Raw genomic sequence first — 23,434 nt, forward strand, 5'->3', positions numbered from 1 at the left:
TTTTTATTTTCTAGCTTCGATCTACTGTTTGCTGAAATATTATTATCATTATAATTAGTTTTGAAATATTATTTAAAAAGTGATAATAAAAATTGAAAATCGCTGCAAGAGACGGCGTTAGGTGTTTCGCATCGTGGGTTCTCCATTTCCTTGGTGGTGTTTTTGGTCTGCGCTGGAGAGCGTCCGCTTCGGTCGTAATTTTCTCTGTCTGTGCGTGCATTTGTGGGTGCGGCCTGCCGTGTCGGAGTAAAATTCACCGCGTTTCGTTATAAATTCACCGCGTCTGCATTACAACTCGTACTTTTCGTGAAACAAGATGTCGTTTGATAGCAAAGACGCGGCAGGCCCAGCGGACCCGCAAGTGACCGCCCTCGCCGTACACGTTCCTCCGTTTTGGAGGCGGAACCCGGAGCTGTGGTTCGTGCATTTGGAAGCGCAGTTCCAAATGTCCGGCATCACATCGGACGCGACCCGCTTCAACTACGCGGTGGTCGGCCTGGACGAAGAGTCCATTCTTATGGTGTCGGACGTAGTAAAGTCGGCATCGTACGTGCAGCTCAAGAGCGAGTTGATCAGGCGCCTGTCGGCAAGCGAATCGGCAAAATTAGATCACTTAGTGACGGGTTTAACATTGGGTGATCGAACTCCCAGCGAATTGCTTCGCGAAATGAGGCAATTGGGTGGGAGCAAGATTGGCGATGACCTGATCAGGTCGCTCTGGCTGCGTCGGCTTCCGGAGGGCACCCAGGCGATTCTTGCTTGCGTTTCCGGTTCCTTGGAGGAACTGGCAGTGACGGCCGACCAGGTACAGGAGGTGTACGTTCGCCCAACCATAGCGGCCGTTCAACCACAGTTGGATGAGGTGAGCGACTTAAGGCGCGAGATAGCGGCTTTAACGGCCAGCGTGGCCGAGATGCGGGCGACGTTGGACGCTCAGCGTTCGAGTGCCAGATCCTCAGCTCGCTCACGGTCTGCCACACGAAAAGGGCGTTCGGGTAGCAGGTCGTCAAGACAGCCTGCGGACAAAGGTATTTGCTGGTACCATCGTAACTTCGGAGATAAAGCGACAAGATGTACGCTACCTTGTAAATTCGCGCCTACCGCAAAAAACTAGGTCCGCGGGGGGTCTTGGCGACGGCCACCCAGAGCGCAGCGCCACGTCGCCTAACTATTTTCGACCCCCTCAGCAGGCGCAACTACCTTATCGACACGGGTACAGAGGTTTCGGTTCTTCCCGTACCTCGGCATCATCGACTTTATCCACAACCCCTCAAACTGGCGGCAGCAAATTCCTCCCGCATCAATACTTACGGGTACAGGCAAGTGGACGTGAGTCTTGGCTTGCGTAGGACGTTTTCGTGGCGTTTCATCCTGGCGGATGTCAGCTTCCCCATATTAGGCGCGAACTTCTTGTGTCTCTATGGGTTGCTGGTGGACTTGCAAAATAAGTCCCTTATAGATCCCAGGACCAACCTTAATTCGTCGGGCCAAATGGTATCTCATGCTGACAATAACCTTTCCGTTCTTTTGGAAGACATCACCGACTCTCGTGTTCGGACACTCCTCCAATAGTTCAGCCAGATTACTACCGAGTGTAGTCTCTCGAAACCAGTGAAGCACAATGTTCAGCACCACATAAATACTACTGGTTCCCCGATTTTCTGGAAGGTGCGTCCTCTACCACTACAGAAACTGGCTATCGCGCGGAAAGAATTTGAACAACTTGTTCAACAGGGTATCTGCAGGCCCTCAAACAGCTGTTGGTCTTCCCCTTTACATATGGTCCCTAAGCCAAATGGCGAATGGCGTCCCTGTGGGGATTACAGAAGGCTAAACGCACAGACTGTTCCTGACCGATATCCGATTCCACTCATCCACGACTTTGCGCATCACCTCGCGAATTGCCGCATCTTTTCGACCTTGGACTTAGCCAAGGCATACCACCAAATCCCAGTAGCTCCTGAAGACATTCCAAAGACGGCAATATGCACACCCTTTGGACTCTTCGAGTTCACCTGAATGACTTTCGGATTGTGCAATGCGGCGCAACCTTTCAAAGGTTCATTCACTCAGTCCTGCGAAACCTCGATTTCTGTTTCGTCTATTTGGATGATGTTTTGGTCGCTTCTTCCACTGAGTCTGAGCACTTAGCCCATCTCGAGTGCATTTTTCAACGTCTCCTTGAGGCCGGTTTAGTCCTAAACGTTGAGAAATGCAAATTCCTTCAACAACAGGTGAGATTCCTCGGCCACTCCATTTCCTCTGAAGGAATACAGCCCGACCCAGACAAGTGAGGGAGTTGAGGAGGTTCTTTGGCATGCTAAACTTTTACCGTCGTTTCCTGCCCAAGGCCGCCCATCACCAGTCCGTTTTGAACGCATACTTGTCTGGCCCCAAAACAAAGGACACACGAGAGATTGTGTGGTCTGAAGAGGCTGTCCGCGCGTTCAACAAATCCCGACAACAACTGGCCGATGCTACACTTTTGGCATTTCCTCAGCAAGATGCACCCCTAGCCGTTTTTGTTGATGCCTCTAACATCGCAGTAGGTGCTGCCCTTCACCAAAAGGTGGATCAAGTTTGGCAGCCGTTGAGCTTCTTCTCGAAACAGTTGAATCCCGCTCAACGGAACTACAGTACCTACGATCGCGTACTGCTCGCCGCGTACTTGTCCATCAAATACTTCCGTTTCTCCCTAGAAGGCAGGCCGTTCACAGTGTTCACGGACCATAAGCCTCTCACTTATGCTTTGAAACAAAAGCCCGACAAAGTGTCCCCTCGTCAGCTTCGACACCTGAGCTTCATCAGCCAGTTTACGTCAGACATCCAGCACGTGTCCGGGAAGGACAACATAGTTGCTGACGCTTTGTCTCGTGTCTCCGAGGTTAACATCCCCGCCTCACTCGATTTCTCGGCTATTGTCAAGGCGCAGGAGGATGACGCAGCACTTCAGAGCCTCAAGTCCAACCCCAAATACAAATTTCGAGAGTTGCCCATCTTCGGCTCAAACCTCTCGCTCTGCTGCGAAGACTCGGAAAAGGGACCTCGGCCATACATTCCGGCCACATTTCGCAAGGAAGTGTTCCACGCAGTTCACGACTTGGCGCACCCCGGCATCAGGACAACAAACCGGTTAGTCACCGGAAAATACTTTTGGCCCTCCATGAACAAGGATATCAATTCCTGGGCCAGAGAGTGCGTCGCATGCCAAAAGTGTAAAGTCTCCAGGCATGTAAGGAAAGAAGTGAGCTCATTCCCCCGCACTACCAAGCGTTTCCACACCATACACCTCGACATAATAGGGAGTTTGCGAGACTCGCACGGTTACAAGTATTGCCTCACAATCATCGACAGGTTCACGCGGTGGCCTGAGGCAATACCTCTGAAAGACATTACGGCGCAATCTTGTGCCGAAGCCCTCTGCCGAGAGTGGATACCTCGCTTTGGCGTCCCTGCAGTGGTCATCACTGACCAGGGAATGCAATTTGAGTCCACCCTTTTCTCGGAGTTAGGCAAACTCCTGAGTTTTAAACGCCAGCGGACTACGGCATACCATCCGCAATCCAATGGGATGCTGGAACGTTGGCACCGGACGCTGACAGCCGCCATCATGGCACGCGACGACCCGTCCTGGACTCAAGTCGTGCCTCTCGTCCTACTCGGCCTTCGTACAACCCGCCGAGAGGAATTTGCTGCCAGCCCCGCGGAGCAAGTATACGGGGAGAACCCAAGACTCCCAAGCGATCCAGTCTTCGACAAGAGATCGGGTCTCACGGAGTCGGGGTTGGTGCGTCTGCTGAGGGACAATCTCCGACGCATCAAAGCGCCACCACCCACTCGACACGCGTCCATACCTGCTTGTTCGCCCAAGGAACTGGACACATGCACGCACGTGCTTATCAGGACGGATGCCGTCCGGAAGCCGCTGCAGCCTCCATATGAGGGCCCGTACCGCGTTCTCGAGAGGGGAGAACATTTCTTCCAGCTCGAGATCGGTGGTCACAAAAAGGCGGTCTCTTTGTCCAGGCTGAAACCCGTGTGCGCCTCGAAGCAGCGTCGTGTCCGCTTTGTGGATTAACGGCGAACGAAGTTCCGGGATCCGTCGCCGAAACCCCCTAGGTTTCGTCTGGGGGCGGAATGATGTGGCGCGGCAGGATCTGCAGCATTCGAAATTTATTTCGAATGTTGCGGATGCGGACGGGTAGATGGCGCGGAACTCTCCACTCACTCATTTTCTGAACGCACCAGGGGAGTGGAGAATTAGCGGTGGAAAAATGCCGTTGGTTGGGACAGTAAGGACCGCATGGAAATAAGTTGGTCTCTTCTGTTTCCAACCGCGGCGGTGTAAACACCTAAATGAAAAACTGATATAAGTGTTAATATCAATTCGATTATAACAATTGACTTTTGTGACATTTGAATCTCGACCTTTTGCTTTAACCATTGAGCCATCCGCCCTTCAACTTGAGACAGTTACTCTCCTAAGCAAAACGTTTTTGTGTGACATAGTAAACATAAATGTATGTCAAGATATCGTAACGAGAAGTAATTTTGGAGTCGAGATACAACAAAGTTCTTCGGAAATTCTGGAATTCCCCATGGACTGCGCCACACGCAAGTTGAACTTCACGAAAAACTTTGCTAAGGATATTCCACCCAGGGCAAATTGAAAGTCCATTAAAAAAAGTTGAAGTCTCAACACATCGCGCAGTTGTAGAACTATCGTTACGGCCTTCAGTAGAATAGTGTCGCGTCACCATTTTATTTTTAGCTTAAACTTCTCAAAACAAGTCGGAAAATCGGAAGCTGGACGCTTCAGGTACGAAAGATTTTGTGTATTTCTTAATACGTAGCACCTAATATATCCATGTGAGAGTATCCACTTTCGGGTAATATTGACATTCATAGTCTTCAATTTTCAAAGAAGCAACAACTTTGACGTATTATAACTTTGTTAGTAATAGTGCAATTTCCACCAAACTTGGTTAGATTATGCTCTACATTATAGCCTACATCACAAAATTTCGTGGTGCTAGGAGGGGGTTTCCAGCCAGTTACAAAAAATTATAGTAATATTCTATTATTAACTTTATTTGAACAGATATCGGTATGGAAGTTATTTCGGAGTCCAGGCACCATATAGTGGCAGCCTTCTGATTTTTTTTCAGATTTTTCGGTTTAGAAGAATGGCCTGCTTTAAGAAATGGTCACTTTCAGCCTCCCGCACTCCCCACCCTTCCAACGAATGTCAAAACTAAGACCGGCTTCAAAAAGTACTAATCGAGACCTTTAATTTGATACCCCACATGACTATATTTGATGAAAAAAAATGTACACCACCCTTTTGCATGTATGGGGACCCCCCTTAAATTCAACGTAAAAGGATATAACTCACTGTATGTTACCGTTCACAGTTCCCACCATGTACCAAATTTGGTGTCAATGGCTAGTAGACAGTAAACCGATTTTAATAAGGTTTTGTCTTTACACAAAAACTTAACAAAACTCCCCCCTAAATTTCACGTCTTACTATTTATGCCAACATTTATTATAAATATTCAATATTTTCCTTTTTCGCAGAGAGTAGTTTAACATACAAACTGAACAACAATCATTGGAATAGGAATGGATTTGTTAGGTTGACAGACAGGATCCATAGAGGATCTAATCAACATAAATTTATTGGAACCCACTCGAGAACTAGAAAGATAATGACAGACATGGATCTGGCAGTAAGTTAAAATGTAAATATTCACAATACGTTGATTTATAGATTAAATTTTTAGACGAGTTATGATGGAGATGTGCTTTTGCCAGACATGGCATTTACAAGCAATAGAGCACCTGTTCAAAAATCGGATATACCATCTTCTTCGTAAGTATTTTTAATAAAACTGAGTGGAAAGTGGTCTAAATTGTATTTTTATCAACTAAATTTAACTCAATCCATTCCGGCTGCGTTAAAGTTGATCTGTGGCAAAAAATTAAATTACCTGAATTCTAAAAATGCAATTATTGTTACTATTTTCCGAAAGTGCATCTGCCACAGTATTAAGTATGCCCTAAGCTAGCAATGAACTCAATTGAGTACTGCATTCTCAACTGGATGGTTCGCAATTTTTCAAAAACCGGTGCTACTGGAAACATTCAGTTTCATTGTCCAATATTGACTGGATTGTCCACTATCTTGCAAAAGATGAACCAGGAGTGTTGGATAACCATTGGAATCTTTCTGGGATTATAAATTGGGATATCCCACAATAACAGATAAATGGATAAAAGGTGTGGAATATAACATAATTTGAGAATCATTGGCATTCTGCTCAAATAGTTGCTATAATAGTACTATCATATTAAAATCTTGGGATTATTGAAGTACGTCTTCGTATTGTTCAACCCAGATATACTAATACTCTTGATAATAGTTCGACTTTTGAGAGACGATTGAACTAATTAAAGATGCAGAAGAAATTCTCTATTTCACAATACGATACGATCGCTATGGCGACCATGTTGTCTGGGGGAATAGTTAGATGTTAACAAAACTAGATTAATTGTTCAAGTTGAGGAGGACAAGTTCGTAATATCTATCCCTGCCCATGTTTTCCTCCCTATGACACTGTTTAAAAGATATTGAAAAAGCGGTTCCGCCAGATGTTAACCTATTGATTTAAGTGTACTATTCGGTGATACTATGCTCAGCTTTCTACTTTACGTAACTGTCCTAGTAAGCACTCTTCGAAGTGGAACGAAATATGTATCAACTTAATGTGTCCAAGTGCGTCAAGAGCGAGAAAAGTAAGGAAGTAATTTTCACCATGGAAGACGAGTATGTCCACAAATTGGTTGCGATGAAATTTTACATTAAAGTTGTTAGTGGTTATCGAATAGTAGTGAAAACTCCCTCGTCCTTTTGATATGAAAAAATTGGAAATTTCAACATAGACAGATTTGTGGAAGCTGAAACTGAAATTCAGATAAAAGGAATGTCGCTAAAAATCCATAGATTTCGCACACTTCTGCTGAACAATAAGCACTGGCAGGCCTGTCTTACAAAGGTTGGAAGCGGGGCGAATTCCCCCGAACCCAGCATTGTCTCAGGACACCGGAAATAGAGGCTTAGATTAATCCTGGAACAAATTTGACAACTTCAGGGGTGGGAGTGTAAGTTTCACGCCGTTCTGGATTTCATTTTACATATGAATTACCATAGACTTCGGCATATTTTGCTAAGGATGAAATCTCAAGGTAAAATTACTGGGTTAATGGAACCTGTGGATGGATCTTTGCCTTATATTCAAGACAAAAAATGTTGTTGAAACTAGCTCTTCAAATAGCGCAGTTCTTATTGATTTTATGACACGAACTAATTTCGCTAGGATGCTAAATTATAGGATTATTTTTACAAACAAAACCTTATTAAAATCGGTTCAATGTCTGTTTGTCTGTCTGTCACAGGCACTTTTCTCAGAAACGGATATACCAATTGACACGAAATTTGGTGAAAAGGTGGGAACTGTGGACCCCCAGACATGCAGTGAGTAATATCCTCGTACGTTGAGATTTAGTGGGGGTCCCCATACATGTAAAAGCGGGGTGTAAAAATTTTTTTCACCAAACATAGTCATGTGGGGTATCAAATGAAAGGTCTCGATTAGTACTTTTCGAAGCCGGTCTTAGTTTATGATTTGTTAAAAAGGCGGGGAGAAGGAGGGGTGCAAAGTGATGATTTCTTTAATGGAGCCATTCTCAGAAACTACCCAACCGGAAAATCTGAAAAAAATCATGAAGCTGCTTCTATATGGTACCCAGGTCTAAAAAAACTCTCCATATCCATATCTGTTCAAATTAAGGTCATAATATTATATTACCATATTTTTGGGAAAATTAAGTAAAACCCCCCTTAAGTTTATGTCAGAGTTATAAAAGTTGGTAGCATTATAAAATATAATATGAAGCATATTATCTCCAAGTTTGATCGAAATCATACTATTAGTAATAAAGTTACAGTAGCTCAAAGTTCCCTTACCGTGTAAATTTACAACCCGAAGTACTAAATCTGATATACTAAATGCATATTCTTAACGGGCTACGTACAAATGAGATAGTTCTACACTCAAATATACTCACACAAGAAACAAACAAAACCTTTCATACCTGAAGCGCCCAGCTTCCGGTTTCCCGGCTTGTTTATAATACTGCGCAATCATTACTATCGTAACCTTGCTTGAAGTATATAAATAATTAGTAGATGCCGCCAATATAATGCTGGATTTTCTTTAAGACTGCAAGGCCGTCCAACTCGTTCACCTGATATTTGCCAATTACAATTTTAGCGTATGACAAGAGTCTCTTTTTCAAAATACTACGTAGGTAGAGCATTGTAGTGAGATATCTTTGTAGTTTTGTAGCTGATGCTTTCACACCCGTCATTTAGGAGTTTCTCTTTGTTCCTTATTTGTTATATTAACATATGGATAGACTTTCTTTTCCACAATATCCCCCGGTGTATTATTTCATATCTGAGAGGCCGTTATATATATAATATTTTCTCTTGTAGTGTTTGCATTCGACATTAAACCATCTGAGAATTTATTTAATTTTCCAGACGCGACGTATACTCCTTCGCAACTTTTTGGGGGGATTACATTTTATTTTACGTATATTATACCAGATTACCTTAATTTTTCTTCTCAACTGAAAACCCCTCATCATTAGAAATTGGGTTGACAAAGTGGCTACGGTCCCCTTAGCTCCAAACACTCGGGTCTCATATATTGGATACATTGTATTATCCCTTCACGTATCTGCATAGTCCAATATCGAATTCAAGCTACTACAGGCATGATGCATTATTTTAAGAATTGTGAAATGCCTACCTTCTCCTCCTCCTCATCTAAACGCCTGACTAGGGTTTTCAAATCGCCCCTCTGAAGGAACAGCAAGAACTCCGTTCCAGCAGAATTATGCCATTCCGCAAATTTTGACGCAGACAACGCTCTGCTGTCAATCTTTTCTCGTTGTCCAGCCCATTGAAATCTGAAAAGGGGCTTCTCTGAGAATTTTAAGTTTCAAAAATGCTGACTAATTTACTTGACATATTAGGCGATGACGGCTTTAGTTTCTTACCAGGGCAGAGACAATTCGTCAGACGCTGCCTCACCTCTGCCATGGGAGCAGCGTGACCGAAGCGGCTCGCAGATGTTAAGTGCGTCTTTATATAATTCGAAGAACACAACATGACTACGAATTATATTGAGCGTAAATCCGCCTTAATGAACAGAGCTTGGCCAGAGCTGAAAATATTTTTTTGAGAATTGTGGATCCTAAGTCTGCATCAACATAATACCGGACCGGACCAAATGGGGAGCAACTTAATCCCTCTTTTTTTGGTCCACGGATCCCTCGATTAGGGCTTAGCACCCAAAATTTCAAAATATTAGACGATGACGGCTTTACGGTTTCTAATCATGACATAGTATAATCAAAGTTAACTAAACTATACGATTTTATATTTTTATGTAAACGCAGTCATAGAACTGTAAGGACAGTTGTCGCCAAGGAAGATCGTATTTGGGAACATGGTGTCATACCATATATGATCGATCGAATTTTCAATGATAGTCAAAGAACTCTATTCCGGGATGCAATGAACCATTGGGAGAACTATACCTGCCTGAAGTTTGTTGAACGTCAACCCGATTTACATCCGAACTATATCACATTTACCATATTATCATGCGGGTAAGTAAAATCAGTGTTAATGTGATGATGATTGAGATTCAGAAAGTTTGCTGTTTTTTCAAACCATATCCTCATTGATCACTTTTTTCATAATTACCATCAAATATGTAATCTATCTCAAAAATGACTTGACTAAACAATATTTGATATCATTTATGTTTTGTTATTTTTAAAGGTGCTGCTCCTTTGTTGGAAAACGTGGAAATGGCGGACAAGCAATCTCTATTGGAAAAGACTGCGACAAATTTGGTGTCATCGTTCATGAGCTAGGACATGTCATAGGTTTTTGGCATGAACATACACGGCCGGATCGGGACGATCACATATTCGTTGATAAAGCAAACATTATAAAACATCAAGAAGGCAATTTCGAAGTTTTGAAGAAAGATGAAGTCGATTTTTTGGGAATGCCATATGATTACGAATCTATTATGCACTATGCTCGAAATACGTTTTCAAAAAGCTCATATTTAGATACAATCATCCCGAAACAGTTAACTGGGAAAGGACGTCCAGAAATCGGACAACGGTATAAATTGAGTAGGGGAGATATTGCGCAGGCGAATTTGCTGTATAAATGTCCGCAGTGCGGAAGGACGTTTCAAGATGATCACGGAGACTTTACATCTCCCACGTATGATTTTACGGAAGAAGTCCAAAGTCAAGTTGAAAAGTGCGAATGGCGAATAACTACGCATTCAGGCGAGAGATTACAGATGACGATAAGAAATTTGGTAAGAATTCATATCATTTTCACTTTGCCTTGAAACTAAAGAAACGATTGCGAATCCTAAATGGGAATTTTATATAGAGATTTTCAGATATGTTAGTTCAGTATTTTCTGAGAGTTTGTCCACTTTAAATATCACTGGGAAAAATGCTGCTTCCCCTTTGGCATGTATAGATAAATGTACCTTTTCCATCAAACTCCAAACAGGATTTCATATGTCCACTGAGTACAGACCTTGCTTCGGTGTTTAGGATCGTTGTCCTCCTGCAGAATCCAATCTTCATTTCTTGTGATGAACCATCGTTTGGCAGATGGCAGTAAAGCCTTTTTGTAGATTTTTATCATTTTCTCGGCATTTAGGTTGCCAGTAAAGAGGTGCAAAGTGCCGAATCCCTGCTTTGAGAAGCAGCCCCAAAGATGTACCTTTATTCCATGTTTTACGGCCCGCTGAACAAGCCTATTGGTGGAAGTTGACCAGGCTCGCGTGAGGACAGAACCTGCCCATATAGAACATTCATCAGTAAAAATGACATTTTCAAAATCTCTATCAATATTCTCATGCGCCCAAGCGAGTCGCTTTGTCACAAGTTTTTCAGTCAACAGAGGCTTCGTCATTGTGTTGCGCCATTTCAGATCATGAGTACAAAGATGGGTTCGGATAGTTTCGTAGGATATATCTAAACCTTTTGCCATTAATTTTGCTTATCCTTGCCGCAGTATTAAAGCAGGATTCCGCGAAAACAGATTCACTATTCTTTTTTCATATTTTTTGTTCATTTTTCCTATCGAGCCACGTTCTGGTAAACCATCGACATTTTTAGTCACTTTATATCGCTGTATCCACTTCTGTACAAATGCCTTCGACTTTGTCATATATTTAGCAGCCGCTGATTGCGACATTTTGGGACCTTTCGAGTGGATGCAAAGGAACACAGCCTCGTAGCGCGACGCGTACTTAGCACTCATGACGTTTAACGTCATTCTCCTTCAAAAGATCAACGGCAACTGAATCTTTGTTGGCAATGCATCAAGGACAAAGCTTAAAAAAAAATTAAGAAAAGCTGCTGAAGTTGGTCGTGCCAAGATTAACGAAAGCCAGTTAGGCATATCGATTTCCAGGGACTTCCATTTTGGCTCGAAGCCGAAACGAGTTGTCTCCCACAGATCAACTGATATGAAATCTAATTAGTGTTTGGATCCGTTTTACATAGTTGCCATTTACCCTTTAATAGGGCATAGCGCGTCAATCACGAATACCAATCATTGTCCATGGTTCGCTGAAATGCGCTTTAACATCTCCAGGGCTTCTCGAGATAAAAGTTTGAAGCCTTTGAGTAACAGTGATGGTTACTTCCCATGTGGAAATGCAGAGGAAAATTTAGCATAAAGATCTCAACTAGATCTTCGTGTTGAGATAACTTCATTTCCAACGGGCGCGAATCTAACACTGGTCATAAGTCGAGGGAGATATACAAATTGATCAATGCGTTTGATGCTTTGCCCATTAATGCAGATAGGGATAATGACATGACAGACAGGCAACCTTGTTTTTTGGTGCCTATCTTCAGTGCGTTTATACTTGCCTCTCTTTTCAAATCCAGGGTCATTTCGACAAGGCCCATGACTCTATGAAAGAGCAAGCAGATGTCATCAACACACTCAAGCCAAGGCAACATGAAGAACCACAACAAAACAACCGACAACAAAAAGAAATAATATCAGTGACAAGATACAACCCTGGCGGGCTCCACTATCGACCTCATAGTCCTCCGATGCTTTACTTCGGTTCAACACGTGACACTTTACGCCATCATGTGTCGCTCTGATAACAGGTACTAATTTTCCCGAAACGCCCCCCTGCCCCTGCCTAAAGTACGCCAGATACAACTCTCTGCTCATGCTGAACACCTTCTCCAAATCGATGAAAATCAGGTGAAGTGGAAATCTAAACTCCACACACTGCTATACTTTGATATATTCCCGGATTAGTTTAGCTATTACCTTTATCGCATTCAACACGGGTGCCTTTTTCGTAGTTTTAACATTCATCCCCTTCTTCCACTCCCTGGAAAAAGTTAGGTTGGATTACCAGGATTTCCGTGTAAGAAGTAGCAGATCTGCATATAACTGCAGGTGCAGCGTTGAATAATATACACTTCAGATAAAACCTTCATCCGATCCCTGTTTTCAGCTTGGTGTCGCTGATATGCGGCACATATTCAATTGTGCACTATTAGCCGATTGTTCCCTTTCGCTATTATTTATTTTGGTACGCATATACCAATATTTCGGGAGTAACTACTACACGTTCGAAATATCGGTATATGCACACCAAAAGAAACACTAGCGACAAAGAAAAATCTTCCAATTAATTGCATTAATTTATCACTAGAGTACCCCAAGAATACACATGATGGTGTTGTTGCTCCCTTCTTCCAGATAGAACCAAATCGTCCCATCAATCATCATATAACGGTAGTATATATCCGGCGCAGTATCTTCGGGTATTTCCTCATTTCTTCTCTGCTAGGGACCTGCAAATCGTCGAAGCCTTTGTGCCTTTTCGACATACGTTCCCAACATACGTTTTTCGGAGGTTTTGCTCGAGTGTAATTCACAAGTATCCAACATCTGTTTCTCGTTTATCTTCTCTGGTTCTCACAGGCTTGTGCTTCCTAATGAATTGTACTATGTTGACCTTAGCTGGATTGATGTGGCTTCCAAGCCTCCTGAAGCCTCCTGCATATGATACTAATAATCCTCAATCCAAATTCGATTCTACTATATGGGTGCTGGGAAGACGCGATCCTCTACGGGTGGTTGAGTGGTTTAAAGGTTCCCACTGCCCATCTTACAATAGCGCAACAACCGGTAAACCTTCTAGGCCTGTCTTAATAAGGAACTCCAGACATCCCGGTTTTGCGCCGAGGTCCACCAATTCGATATCCCTAAAAGCTGTCTGGCGTCCTGGCCTACGCCATCGCTCCATCTTAGGCAGGGTCTGCCTCGTCTTCTTTTTCTACCCTAGATATTCCCTTATAGACTTTCCGGGTGGGATCACCCTCATCCATACGAATTAAGTGACCCGCTCACCATAACCTATCCATGATATCGCTCATAGATTTCGTCATTGTGTAGGCTACGGAATCGTCCATCCTCATGTAGGGGGCCAAAAATTCTTCGGAGGATCATTCTCTCGAACGAGGCCAAGAGTTTGCAATTTTTCTTGCTAAGATCCCAAGTTTCCGAGGAATACATGAGGACTGGCAAGATCATAGTCGTGTCGTCATGTACAGTAAGAGCTTTGGCCCTATGGTGAGACGTTTCGAGCGGAACAGTTTTTGCAAGCTGAAATAGGTTCTGTTGGCTGACAACAACCGTGCACGGATTTCATCATCGTAGCTGTTATCGGTTGTGATTCTAGGGTCGAAAAGGAGAAATTGTCAACGGTCTCAAAGTTGTATTCTCCTATCCTTATTCATCCTGTTTGACCAGTGCAGTTTGATGTTGTTAGTTGGTTCGTCTTCGGTGCTGACGTTGCCACCATATATTTTGCCTTCATTGATGTGCGGCCCAAGATCTCGCGCCACCTGCTCGACCTGGATGAAGGCAGTTTGTACGTCTCGGGTCGTTCTTGCAATGATGTCGATATCGTCAGCTTAGGCCAGTAGTTGGGTGGACTTAAAGAGGCTCCTACCTCTTGCATTTACCTCAGCATTGGGATTGGGCCCTTGAAAATCAGTTTTGAGAAATTGCATGTACCCTGTTCTCCTCAGTCTTGGAAATGTCCCGTCTTCCTTTTTTAAGTAGACAGAGGAAATTGCTCTATCCTTGGCCATAGCCTATCCTTAGCCATGTAGAGCCTGATGCTTCCATGGTTCTAGAATTAATCTACATATTGTATCTGCGAAATGTACTCCTAACACGAACTTGGTTTGAGGACATATTTCATTTTTTTGTTCCTGTCGAATGAGTCCTGCCCCACCTTAATTCGGTAGTTTCACCTCACAATCAAAGTTGGAACTTAGATACCTATATTTTTAATAATACCGATACTTCTCTAAAAACATATCGAAAGCTTCATCGACAATTCTACATCTCCAATCCAAAAAGCGGTGGTAAGCAGATAATTATCAGTATTTCGACAAAATTCATCTGGAGTGTATTTGATGTGTAATGACCAGAATCTCTACATAATAATACAAGAAAATAGAGAGGGAAAGAAGTATGACAAATAAAGTCTGTAATTTCCTTTTACCATCAAGGATGTAGGTAATCCTGCCTTGTCTGAATGCCACGAAAGGGTTTGTTGAAGAATACGAATTTCTTTCACTAGATCTGTTGAATGCATTGATGAGAAGGCGAAATTGGAAGTGGATCCACTTAACATTAAGAAATTCATATATGATGGAATGAATGTTAATTATGTATTTCATGATAAATTATTGATTAATTGACTTGGCTGATTAATTTTTAGTTTCCATCAAATATAATAAGTTTTCACGTTTTCAGTCGATTTTCGAATCGGTTGGCTGTGCAACCGACTATTTAGAAATCCGGGATGGCTACTGGGATAAATCTCCACTTATAGGACGATATTGTGGGAATGCAACCGAAATAAAAATTAAATCTCAGTCCAACCGTTTTCTGGTAAGATACGTGAATACACATCGAAATAAAGGCTTCCGAGGATTCCAAGCTACATATTTTTGTAAGAATTTCTTGTTTTTCTTTCCACAAGTAAATTTATGAAAAATTTCTGATTTTATGTAGCGTTTTGTGGAGGAGAATTTTCAACGTCTACCGATACTAGAATTATTAGCCCAAATTATCCACTGAACTACTTACCGAACAAGGAGTGCACTTGGAAGATAGTTGCCCCCGAGGGAATTCACATTGCGCTCAAATTCGAGCAGTTTCAATTGGAATATCATAAATCGTGCGAAAATGATTATCTTGAAATTCAAAACGGAGATGTTGTGGAAGTGTATTGTGGAAGCGACTATCCTCAACTTATCAAGTATGCCTAGTGCGTTTTGCATGTATATATTATTTGCTGATTTGTCTTTGATTTCTTAAAAGATCTGAAGGAAACCAACTTACAATTCGATTTTTCACGGATAATACGGTGGAAAGAAAGGGATTTTCTGCGATATTTGCGAATGATATTGACAAATGTGCCCAAGGGAAGCACAATTGCGAACATCAATGTGTAAATACTTTGGACAGTTACAAATGCACGTGCGAAATTGGATATAAATTGGGATCAGATGGAAAAAGTTGCCATGGTAAGATAATCGTCTGATGCTACCGAAAACCACCTTTTACTATCCAATGTTGATTGAAATGCTACTAATGAATGTTATCCTTTTCAGATTCGTGTGGTAGCTTAATCGAAGTAGAGGACACAGTTGGAACTGTTTCAACCCCCAGTTTCCCCGATAAATACCCGAATAATATCGAGTGTGTTTGGGAACTAGTTGCACCAGTAAATCGACAGGTTTTCTTGAATTTCACGCATTTCCAACTGGAGGGCGGAACACTTCACTTAGATTGTAACTACGATAATGTAACTGTATTCTCACAAATGGACGATAATTTTAAGCGAATGGGAACATTTTGCGGGTCAACTAAACCGCCTCTTATCGTATCCGATAAGAATATTTTGCGTATTGAATTTCACTCGGACAAATCCATCGAACACGCGGGATTTTCAGCGATCTATTTCACAGGTAAGCATAACCCAATCCCGAAATGTCTAGTTTTTGAACTCAATTACTTTGTATCCTGCTCCCATTACAGATGTGGACGAATGTGCAACTAATAATGGTGGCTGCCAGCATTTTTGTGAGAATACTCTCGGATCATACAATTGCACGTGTAAAAGTGGATACACTTTGAATGAAAACCAGCATAATTGTGATGAGTCTGCGTGTAAATTTGAATTCGTGAAGCCACATGGAATTATCATGAGTCCGAATTATCCCAATCCTTATCCACCTAATTCTGATTGTTTATGGTTTATAAACGTTTTGAAAGGACAGCGTATTCGTCTTGGTTTTAAGGGAATCGATATTGAAAATCATCAGGTTAGTGGGCTTTTTTGTAGATGACATAATTAATATTTGTTTTACAAAATTTTTGAAAAGCAGTGGAGGCGGAGTATGTAGGATTGACTCCTGTGTAGAGAGAAAAGTGGACACCAATTGTAGTCTATAAAAATATTCCCGTCGTTTGAACTATCAAGGCAGTTTTGATTGTTTTGCTGAGCGAAAGATCACGATGATTGTAGTTTGACCAAAACTCACATATGTTACCAAAGCCTGAACAAAGGGCAGTTTTCGAATTTGTTACTTTTAAATGCAACAGTTCAATTTCCATTTCAAGGATTTTGTGATGCAACATACTACTGTCACACTCTCCTCTTTTAAAGATGTACTCAATTTGTTTCACACCACCTCAACTTCTAATCCATCGTTTGTGCAATGTACCGTCCCATTCATTAGCCTGTTGGCAGTATCATCGCTTAAGGAAATATACTTTTCAGCCGCTTAAGCTGTACAAGGGCATGTCCTGTACTGACCTTTACAGAGCAAACAGTTCATTGTAGTACGGTTGGGCACCAAAACTGAATTAATTGAAGAAAGCACATCTTACAAGTTATATCAAAAAGTATGATTCGTTCGAATGAGCCCTTTCATGTCCTATGTACATACATTCGAAGTCCTAATCAGAGCCGTAGAGAGAAAATCCTAGCCCGGAGTGAAAATTAAGCGCGCTCCCATGTTATCCCTTTAACTTTAGTTATTTTGCTCCATGCCATTACTTATCCACTGCTCTCCTCAGGCCTAAGCAACCTGAAATTGTACCACATACCTCTTCTGTACTACATCATCCCAGCCTGGACTACTGCTTAAATCGTCTTCCCCCATATCGGCTAACTTAAAAGTGGACGATATGGTTCCCAATGTAGACGAAAATTTCATTTATTTTACAGATCTTCTGATTATGAGTTTATTTTCGTTTTGCGCCCCGCAAATTAGTCTTCGCGTGGGTAAAACTTGACATCCTCAAGAGGCTTTATGACTACAACCAATTCCATCTTTAGCGTTATGCAATACCGCGGCATGCTGCAGGTTGAGCATATCGTTGTATGTTATGTTTCACAACAGTGGGCGAAGGGCACAGTCCTTTGAAATACCCATGGAAACAATATTCTCTTTGAATCCATCAGCATCTATACATTTTCCGCCAAGCTGATAACCAATTTATCAGGGCCGAATCCCACATGGAAATCAGAACGCGAATCTGAGAAACTTACAGAATATCAACTACCCGGAGATGTCATTACTTACTTCAACACTTTCCTCACAGTATTTAAAAGATACATGAGGCAATAGAATCAACAATCAAGACGAATCAACCAACAACATCAAACCGCACTGGTCAAACACAAACACGAACAAGAATAAGGATAGGAGAATACAACTTTGAGACCGTTGACAATTTCTCCTATCTAGGGTCGAAAATCACAACCGATAACAACTACGATGATGAAATCCGCGTACGATTGTTGTTAGCCAACAGAGCATATTTCAGCTTACAAAACACTTTCCGCTCGAAACGTCTCACCATAGGGTCAAAGCTCTTACTGTACAAGACAATGATCTTGCCAGTCCTCTTGTATTCCTCGGAAACTTGGGATCTTAGCAAGAAGAATTGCGAACTCTTGGCCGCGTTCGAGAGAAGAATCCTCCGAAGAATTTTTGGCCCCCTACATGAGGATGGACGATTCCGTAGCCTACATAATGACGAAATCTATGAGCGATACCATGACCGTCCGGTTGTGGATAAAATCTGGCTCAGTAGGTTACGGTGGGCGGGTCACTTAATCCGTATGGATGAGGATGATCCCACCCGGAAAGTCTATAAGGGCAATATCTAGGGTAGAAAAAGAAGACGAGGCAGACCCTGCCTAAGATGGAGCGATGGCGTAGGTCAGGACGCCAGACAGCTTTTAGGGATATCGAATTGGTGGACCTCGGCGCAAAACCGGGATGTCTGGAGTTCCTTATTAAGGCAGGCCTAGACCGGATACCGGTTGTTGCGCCGTTGATGATGATGATGATGAGGCAATAGGTTCTTTTACCTGGAGGTTTACCAGCTTTAGATGCAAACTTCTGCCACGCCAGAACGCTGGCAGGAACATCTTTGTGCACCATGCTCCGTAAAACTTGGCAAATGTGTCCTGCTATACCACGAATTTGAACGCATTATTAGATTGTTTCCCCGTATCTTACTGCAAATTTCCAGTAGCTCCTCTCTGATTACTGTAGATATTACTTTCATCTCAAAAGTTTTTTATGGTGAACGAGATTCCTCCCTTGCTCAGGCAGTACTCCTGGAGGATGATAGAATCGGTGCACGTTATTTAAGTGATCTTATCACAACCTTCTAAAGACCCAACAAATTTAATCATATTTACCTTGAAGCAGATTTCTTACTTCGCTGAACAACTAATTTAGATTTTTTTTTCCCGTATAGACGTTCTTTCTTACTTAATAAATTTGTTTCTATTCATCATCAACGGCGCAACTACCGGTAGCCGGTCTAAACCTACCTTAATAAGGAACTCCAGACACCTCATCTTCTTTTTCTACCATAGATATTGCCTTTAAAGACTTTTCGGGCTGGATTATCCTCATCCATACGGATTAAAAAACCCCACCACTGCGACCTATTGAGCCGGATTTTATCCACAAACTGACGGTCATGGTATCGCTCATAGATTTCGTCGTTATGTAGGCTACGGAATCGTCCATCCTCATGTAGGGGGCCAAAAATTCTTCGAAAGATTCTTCTCTCAAACGCGGTCAATTTTTCTTGCTAAAATCCCTCGAGAAATACATAAGGACTGGCAAGATCATAGACTTGCACAGTAAGAGGTTTGACCCTATGGTGAGACGTTTCGAGTAAAACAGTTTGTGTAAGCTGAAATAGGCTCTGTTGGCTGCCTACAACCGCGCGCGGATTTTATCATCGTAGTTGTTATCGGTTGTGATTTTCGACCCTAGATAGGAGAAATTATCAACGGTCCCCTATCTTTATTCTTCCCGTTTGACCAGTGTGATTTGATGTTGTTGGTTGGTTGATTTTTGGTGCTGACGTTGCCACCATATATTTTGTCTTGTCTTCATTGATGCGCAGCCAGAGATCTCAGCCCGCCTGCTCAATCTGGATGAAGGCAGTTTGTACGTTACTGTTGTTTTTTTACTAAGCTCTGTATCCACTATTCTTTAAACCTTGGCTAGGCCATTTCGCTAAGTAGCTTGACAGCTCCCTTTTCCCATTTTTCGATGGTCGCTATGGAAATAACCCACATTAAAGTGCTAAGATATGTTACACTCCTGTGCATAGCCAAAGAATATCAGTTAAACAACTTAAACAGACCGTCCTTTTCGATATGTATTCATATCTCTTTCGCTCGTAGTACAATGCCCAACCGCACGAAACCTATCATTGTTTTTGCAAGTCATCTCCAAACACAAACATCGGATAAAAGGCTGACGATACTTCGCGCTTGTTGGCAATACATGTTTTATCCCCACAATCTCTGGATTGAACTTATCAACCAATAACCTTTCGCATGATTTTGCTAAGTATTATACATCAGCAGCCCCTTAGAAAGAAAATCCTTGCAGAGCGCCCCATCTATATTACTAAAATAGATATCTAATTTTAATAGTCTCTATTCCGGGCCAGGAGCGAATCACACCCTTTCCACCTCCGTCATGTAGGGCCTACCCCTACTTTAAATCTGGGTAAAACCCCAGAGTCAGTACTACAACCAAAATTCCTGATTTTTGTGTTTTCAGATGGGTGTCACCCAATGAGAAAGTATTGGGAAACATATAATTTGCAGATCGCCAACAAAGGGGTTGCAACGTAACTTACAAAGCATTCCACCGCGTGTCTAACACAAACGAACACAGCGTGGATTCACAGAGCTGTCGATGCACTTCGCACCTTCTTACAGTATCGGAGCATCTGTCTTTCATTCAGGTGTAACCTCATTTTTTGGTATAGAGTCATAACTGTCCAAGGAATGAATGTGAAAATGGTCAAAGATAGTTAGACCGCGCAGCAGAAAATTGAGGTCGAAATGCTGTAGTCAAGGGTAGGATGCAGTGATTTTAAGCTACCCTTTTCACGATTCAGTGTCTTTTTATACACAAAATGTTGAATAAATTGGTGTTGAAGATGATGTCTAGGTAAGGACCAGAGTTAGATTGATTCTAAGGAAAAGGTTCTTGAAATATAAGACCGTTTTTAAGGATTGAACCCTAATTTCCACATGGTTCAACTAAGAATTCAGACCAATTTGCTCGCTTACTATATCGTTAGTTCAGGAGTTCGTTGGTACACTGCAAGGCCTCTATTGGTTTGTGATAGCATTGCCCCACTATCGGCACAATGGCTATTGATAGGTGGAGACTCTAATAGACACTGTCAATGCTTGTCGGTATAATGTGCTCGTAAAATTTTAGATGTAAAATATGCACATAAATATTTATGTAGACATTAATAACCAGATCTGTAAAAAATTGAAAGTGCCTGAATATTCTCATTAATGTCAACTATTTAAATTCTCTTTCAGGAGTGCGTTTATGACTACCTGGCTATCTACGATGGGCCCTCACTGCTTAGTTCATCATTGGGTAAATTTTGTGGAGAGAATAAACCCCCTCCGATGACATCAACATCCAACGAACTTTCTATCAACTTTAAGTCGGACAATACATCACAACATTCTGGTTTTAAGATCTACTATTCCGCAAGTAAGTCTAATCTCCTAGAAGAGAAGACATTTTTTAAAGCTAGACTTGGTTGGCCTGTTATCGAGCATCAATTCAATTTCTGTTAGTAATTTGTAGATACATTTTAAGTTCTGCATCCTTGTTTTCAGTATGTGGTGGATATTTACGAGCAACAAATGAAACTCAACGTTTTTACTCGCATCCCAAGTATGGCCAGCGAAACTATAAAGGTAATATGGACTGTACGTGGACTATTCAGTCGGATCCTGATTATAGTGTTCAACTCACTTTCGAAGTATTCGAAGTGGAACATACAGAGAACTGTAGCTTAGACTACGTCGAAATCTACGACTATTCGGGACCAGACACTAAGTACTTTGGAAAATATTGCGGAAATTCGGTAAGCTCTCTTTCTGCTGGTTTTGAAACTGACTAGTAATTTCGTATACTTATCTATCTCAGATACCCCCGAATATTACATCTATATCGGATGCACTAATTGTGCGTTTCCGAACAGATAAGGACATGAACATGAAAGGATTTGTAATTTCGTATGCGGAAGTGGACGCCAGTGATGATTATGAAACTATACTTCCGGAGAGTTCGGAAATCGTAACACCGTTCCCAGGCTATCAGAAAAGTATCTACTTACCTGATTCAGATGATAGCACTGGTGGTTAATTATTTATTACGTTTTATTGAAATGTAGAAGTGTAAATGTATAATTTTGTAGAAATAAATGTTCTTATTTTATTACTCTAGTCACAGTTTCATATGCAGTGGGTCAAATGCATAATCGGACAAAAAGTGCTCATTATTCAACTTTTCTTTGAAATGAAAAGAATATGGAAGGGAAGGGGGAATTGAAAAATATAGTCGAATGCGATTTGTAAAAGGATGTTTGTGCAGAAACGGCTGAAAACTTTCTTGGGGAATATGATTTTCATGCAGTAACTTTTAAAATTCAAATCATTTTTGACCTTTTCTGAGATAATGCAGGTGTTGCTTACATAATTTAATCGCATAGCCTTGATGGGAAGAGATACATGTGGCGGAAACTTTATACAGATTTTAAACCACATAATATTCGGGCCACTATCAAGCATGGTGGAGAGTCAGTGATGATATGGGGGCGTTTTTGCAGTGCAGGAATATGGAATATTTATTTTATAGATGATAAAATGGTAACGGATAGATTTCAATATCATTTCAATTTTAAAACATTTTAAAGCAAAATGTGAGGCATAGTGCTAAGGAGCTAAATATATTGGATAAATTCGCCTTCTATGAGGACGATGGTCCCAGGGACATTTCCTTTGTTCCTGAAATATGGCCCGTGTACAACTGCCCGACATTTCTGAAAACACCTTCGCACTCACCAGACCCGAGCCTGAAGATTTAAAAATATAGAGAAGTTTAAGGAGGCTGTGAAGTGAGAGTGAAATAATGTTTCTCCGAATTTTGGTGCAAATGTCGTGCGTTCGATATCCCAACGTTTAGAAGCAATGATAAAAGCAAAAGAAAATGCTTCAAACTATTTAAATCCCGCTTTAGAAGCGCTTCTCCGATTTTTCATCATCAACGGCGCAACAACCGGTATCCGGTCTAGGCCTGCCTTAATAAGGAACTCCAGACATCCGGGTTTTGCGTCGACGTCCATCAAATCGCTCATCCTCATCCATACGGATTAAGTGACCCGCCCACCGTAACGTACTGAGCCAGATTTTATCCACAACCGGACGGTCATGGTATCGCTCATAAATTTCGTCATTGTGTAGACTACGGAATTATCCATCCTCATGTAGGGGCCAAAAATTCTTCGGAGGATTCTTCTCTCGAATGCGGCCAAGAGTTCGCAATTCTTCTTGCTAAGAACCCAAGTCTCCGAGGAATACAAGAGGACTGGCAAGATCATTGCCTTGTACAGTAAGAGCTTTGACCCTATGGTGAGACGTTTCGAGCGGAACAGTCTTTGTAAGCTGAAATAGGCTCAGTTGGCTGACAACAACCGTGCGCGGATTTCATCATCGTAGCTATTATCGGTTGTGATTTTCGACCCTAGATAGGAGAAATTATCAACGGTCTCAAAGTTGTATTCTCCTATCCTTATTCTTCCTATTTGACCAGTGTGGTTTGATGTTGT

At 41.9% G+C, this 23,434-nt stretch overlaps 1 protein-coding gene across 2 annotated transcripts in view; it reads left to right on the top strand.

Annotated features, from left to right (window-relative positions):
- Positions 1-22,052, top strand: part of LOC119651652 (dorsal-ventral patterning protein tolloid-like) — a 31,081-nt gene extending 9,029 nt beyond the window's left edge. For both annotated transcript variants that reach the window (XM_038055335.1, XM_038055334.1), the window contains exons 3-14: positions 5,581-5,732; positions 5,787-5,875; positions 9,532-9,744; positions 9,920-10,478; positions 14,987-15,185; positions 15,248-15,494; positions 15,557-15,762; positions 15,850-16,206; positions 16,277-16,563; positions 21,132-21,312; positions 21,441-21,691; positions 21,754-22,052. In XM_038055335.1, the coding sequence (XP_037911263.1) occupies positions 5,581-5,732; positions 5,787-5,875; positions 9,532-9,744; positions 9,920-10,478; positions 14,987-15,185; positions 15,248-15,494; positions 15,557-15,762; positions 15,850-16,206; positions 16,277-16,563; positions 21,132-21,312; positions 21,441-21,691; positions 21,754-21,972 (2,960 nt within the window). In that variant the 3' untranslated portion in view covers positions 21,973-22,052. The remainder of the gene's footprint in view (positions 1-5,580; positions 5,733-5,786; positions 5,876-9,531; positions 9,745-9,919; positions 10,479-14,986; positions 15,186-15,247; positions 15,495-15,556; positions 15,763-15,849; positions 16,207-16,276; positions 16,564-21,131; positions 21,313-21,440; positions 21,692-21,753) is intronic.
- Positions 22,053-23,434: the final 1,382 nt, after the last annotated feature.

The sequence above is a fragment of the Hermetia illucens genome, chromosome 3 (assembly GCF_905115235.1).
Source record: "Hermetia illucens chromosome 3, iHerIll2.2.curated.20191125, whole genome shotgun sequence".
In the NCBI taxonomy this organism is placed as follows: Eukaryota; Metazoa; Arthropoda; class Insecta; order Diptera; family Stratiomyidae; genus Hermetia; species Hermetia illucens.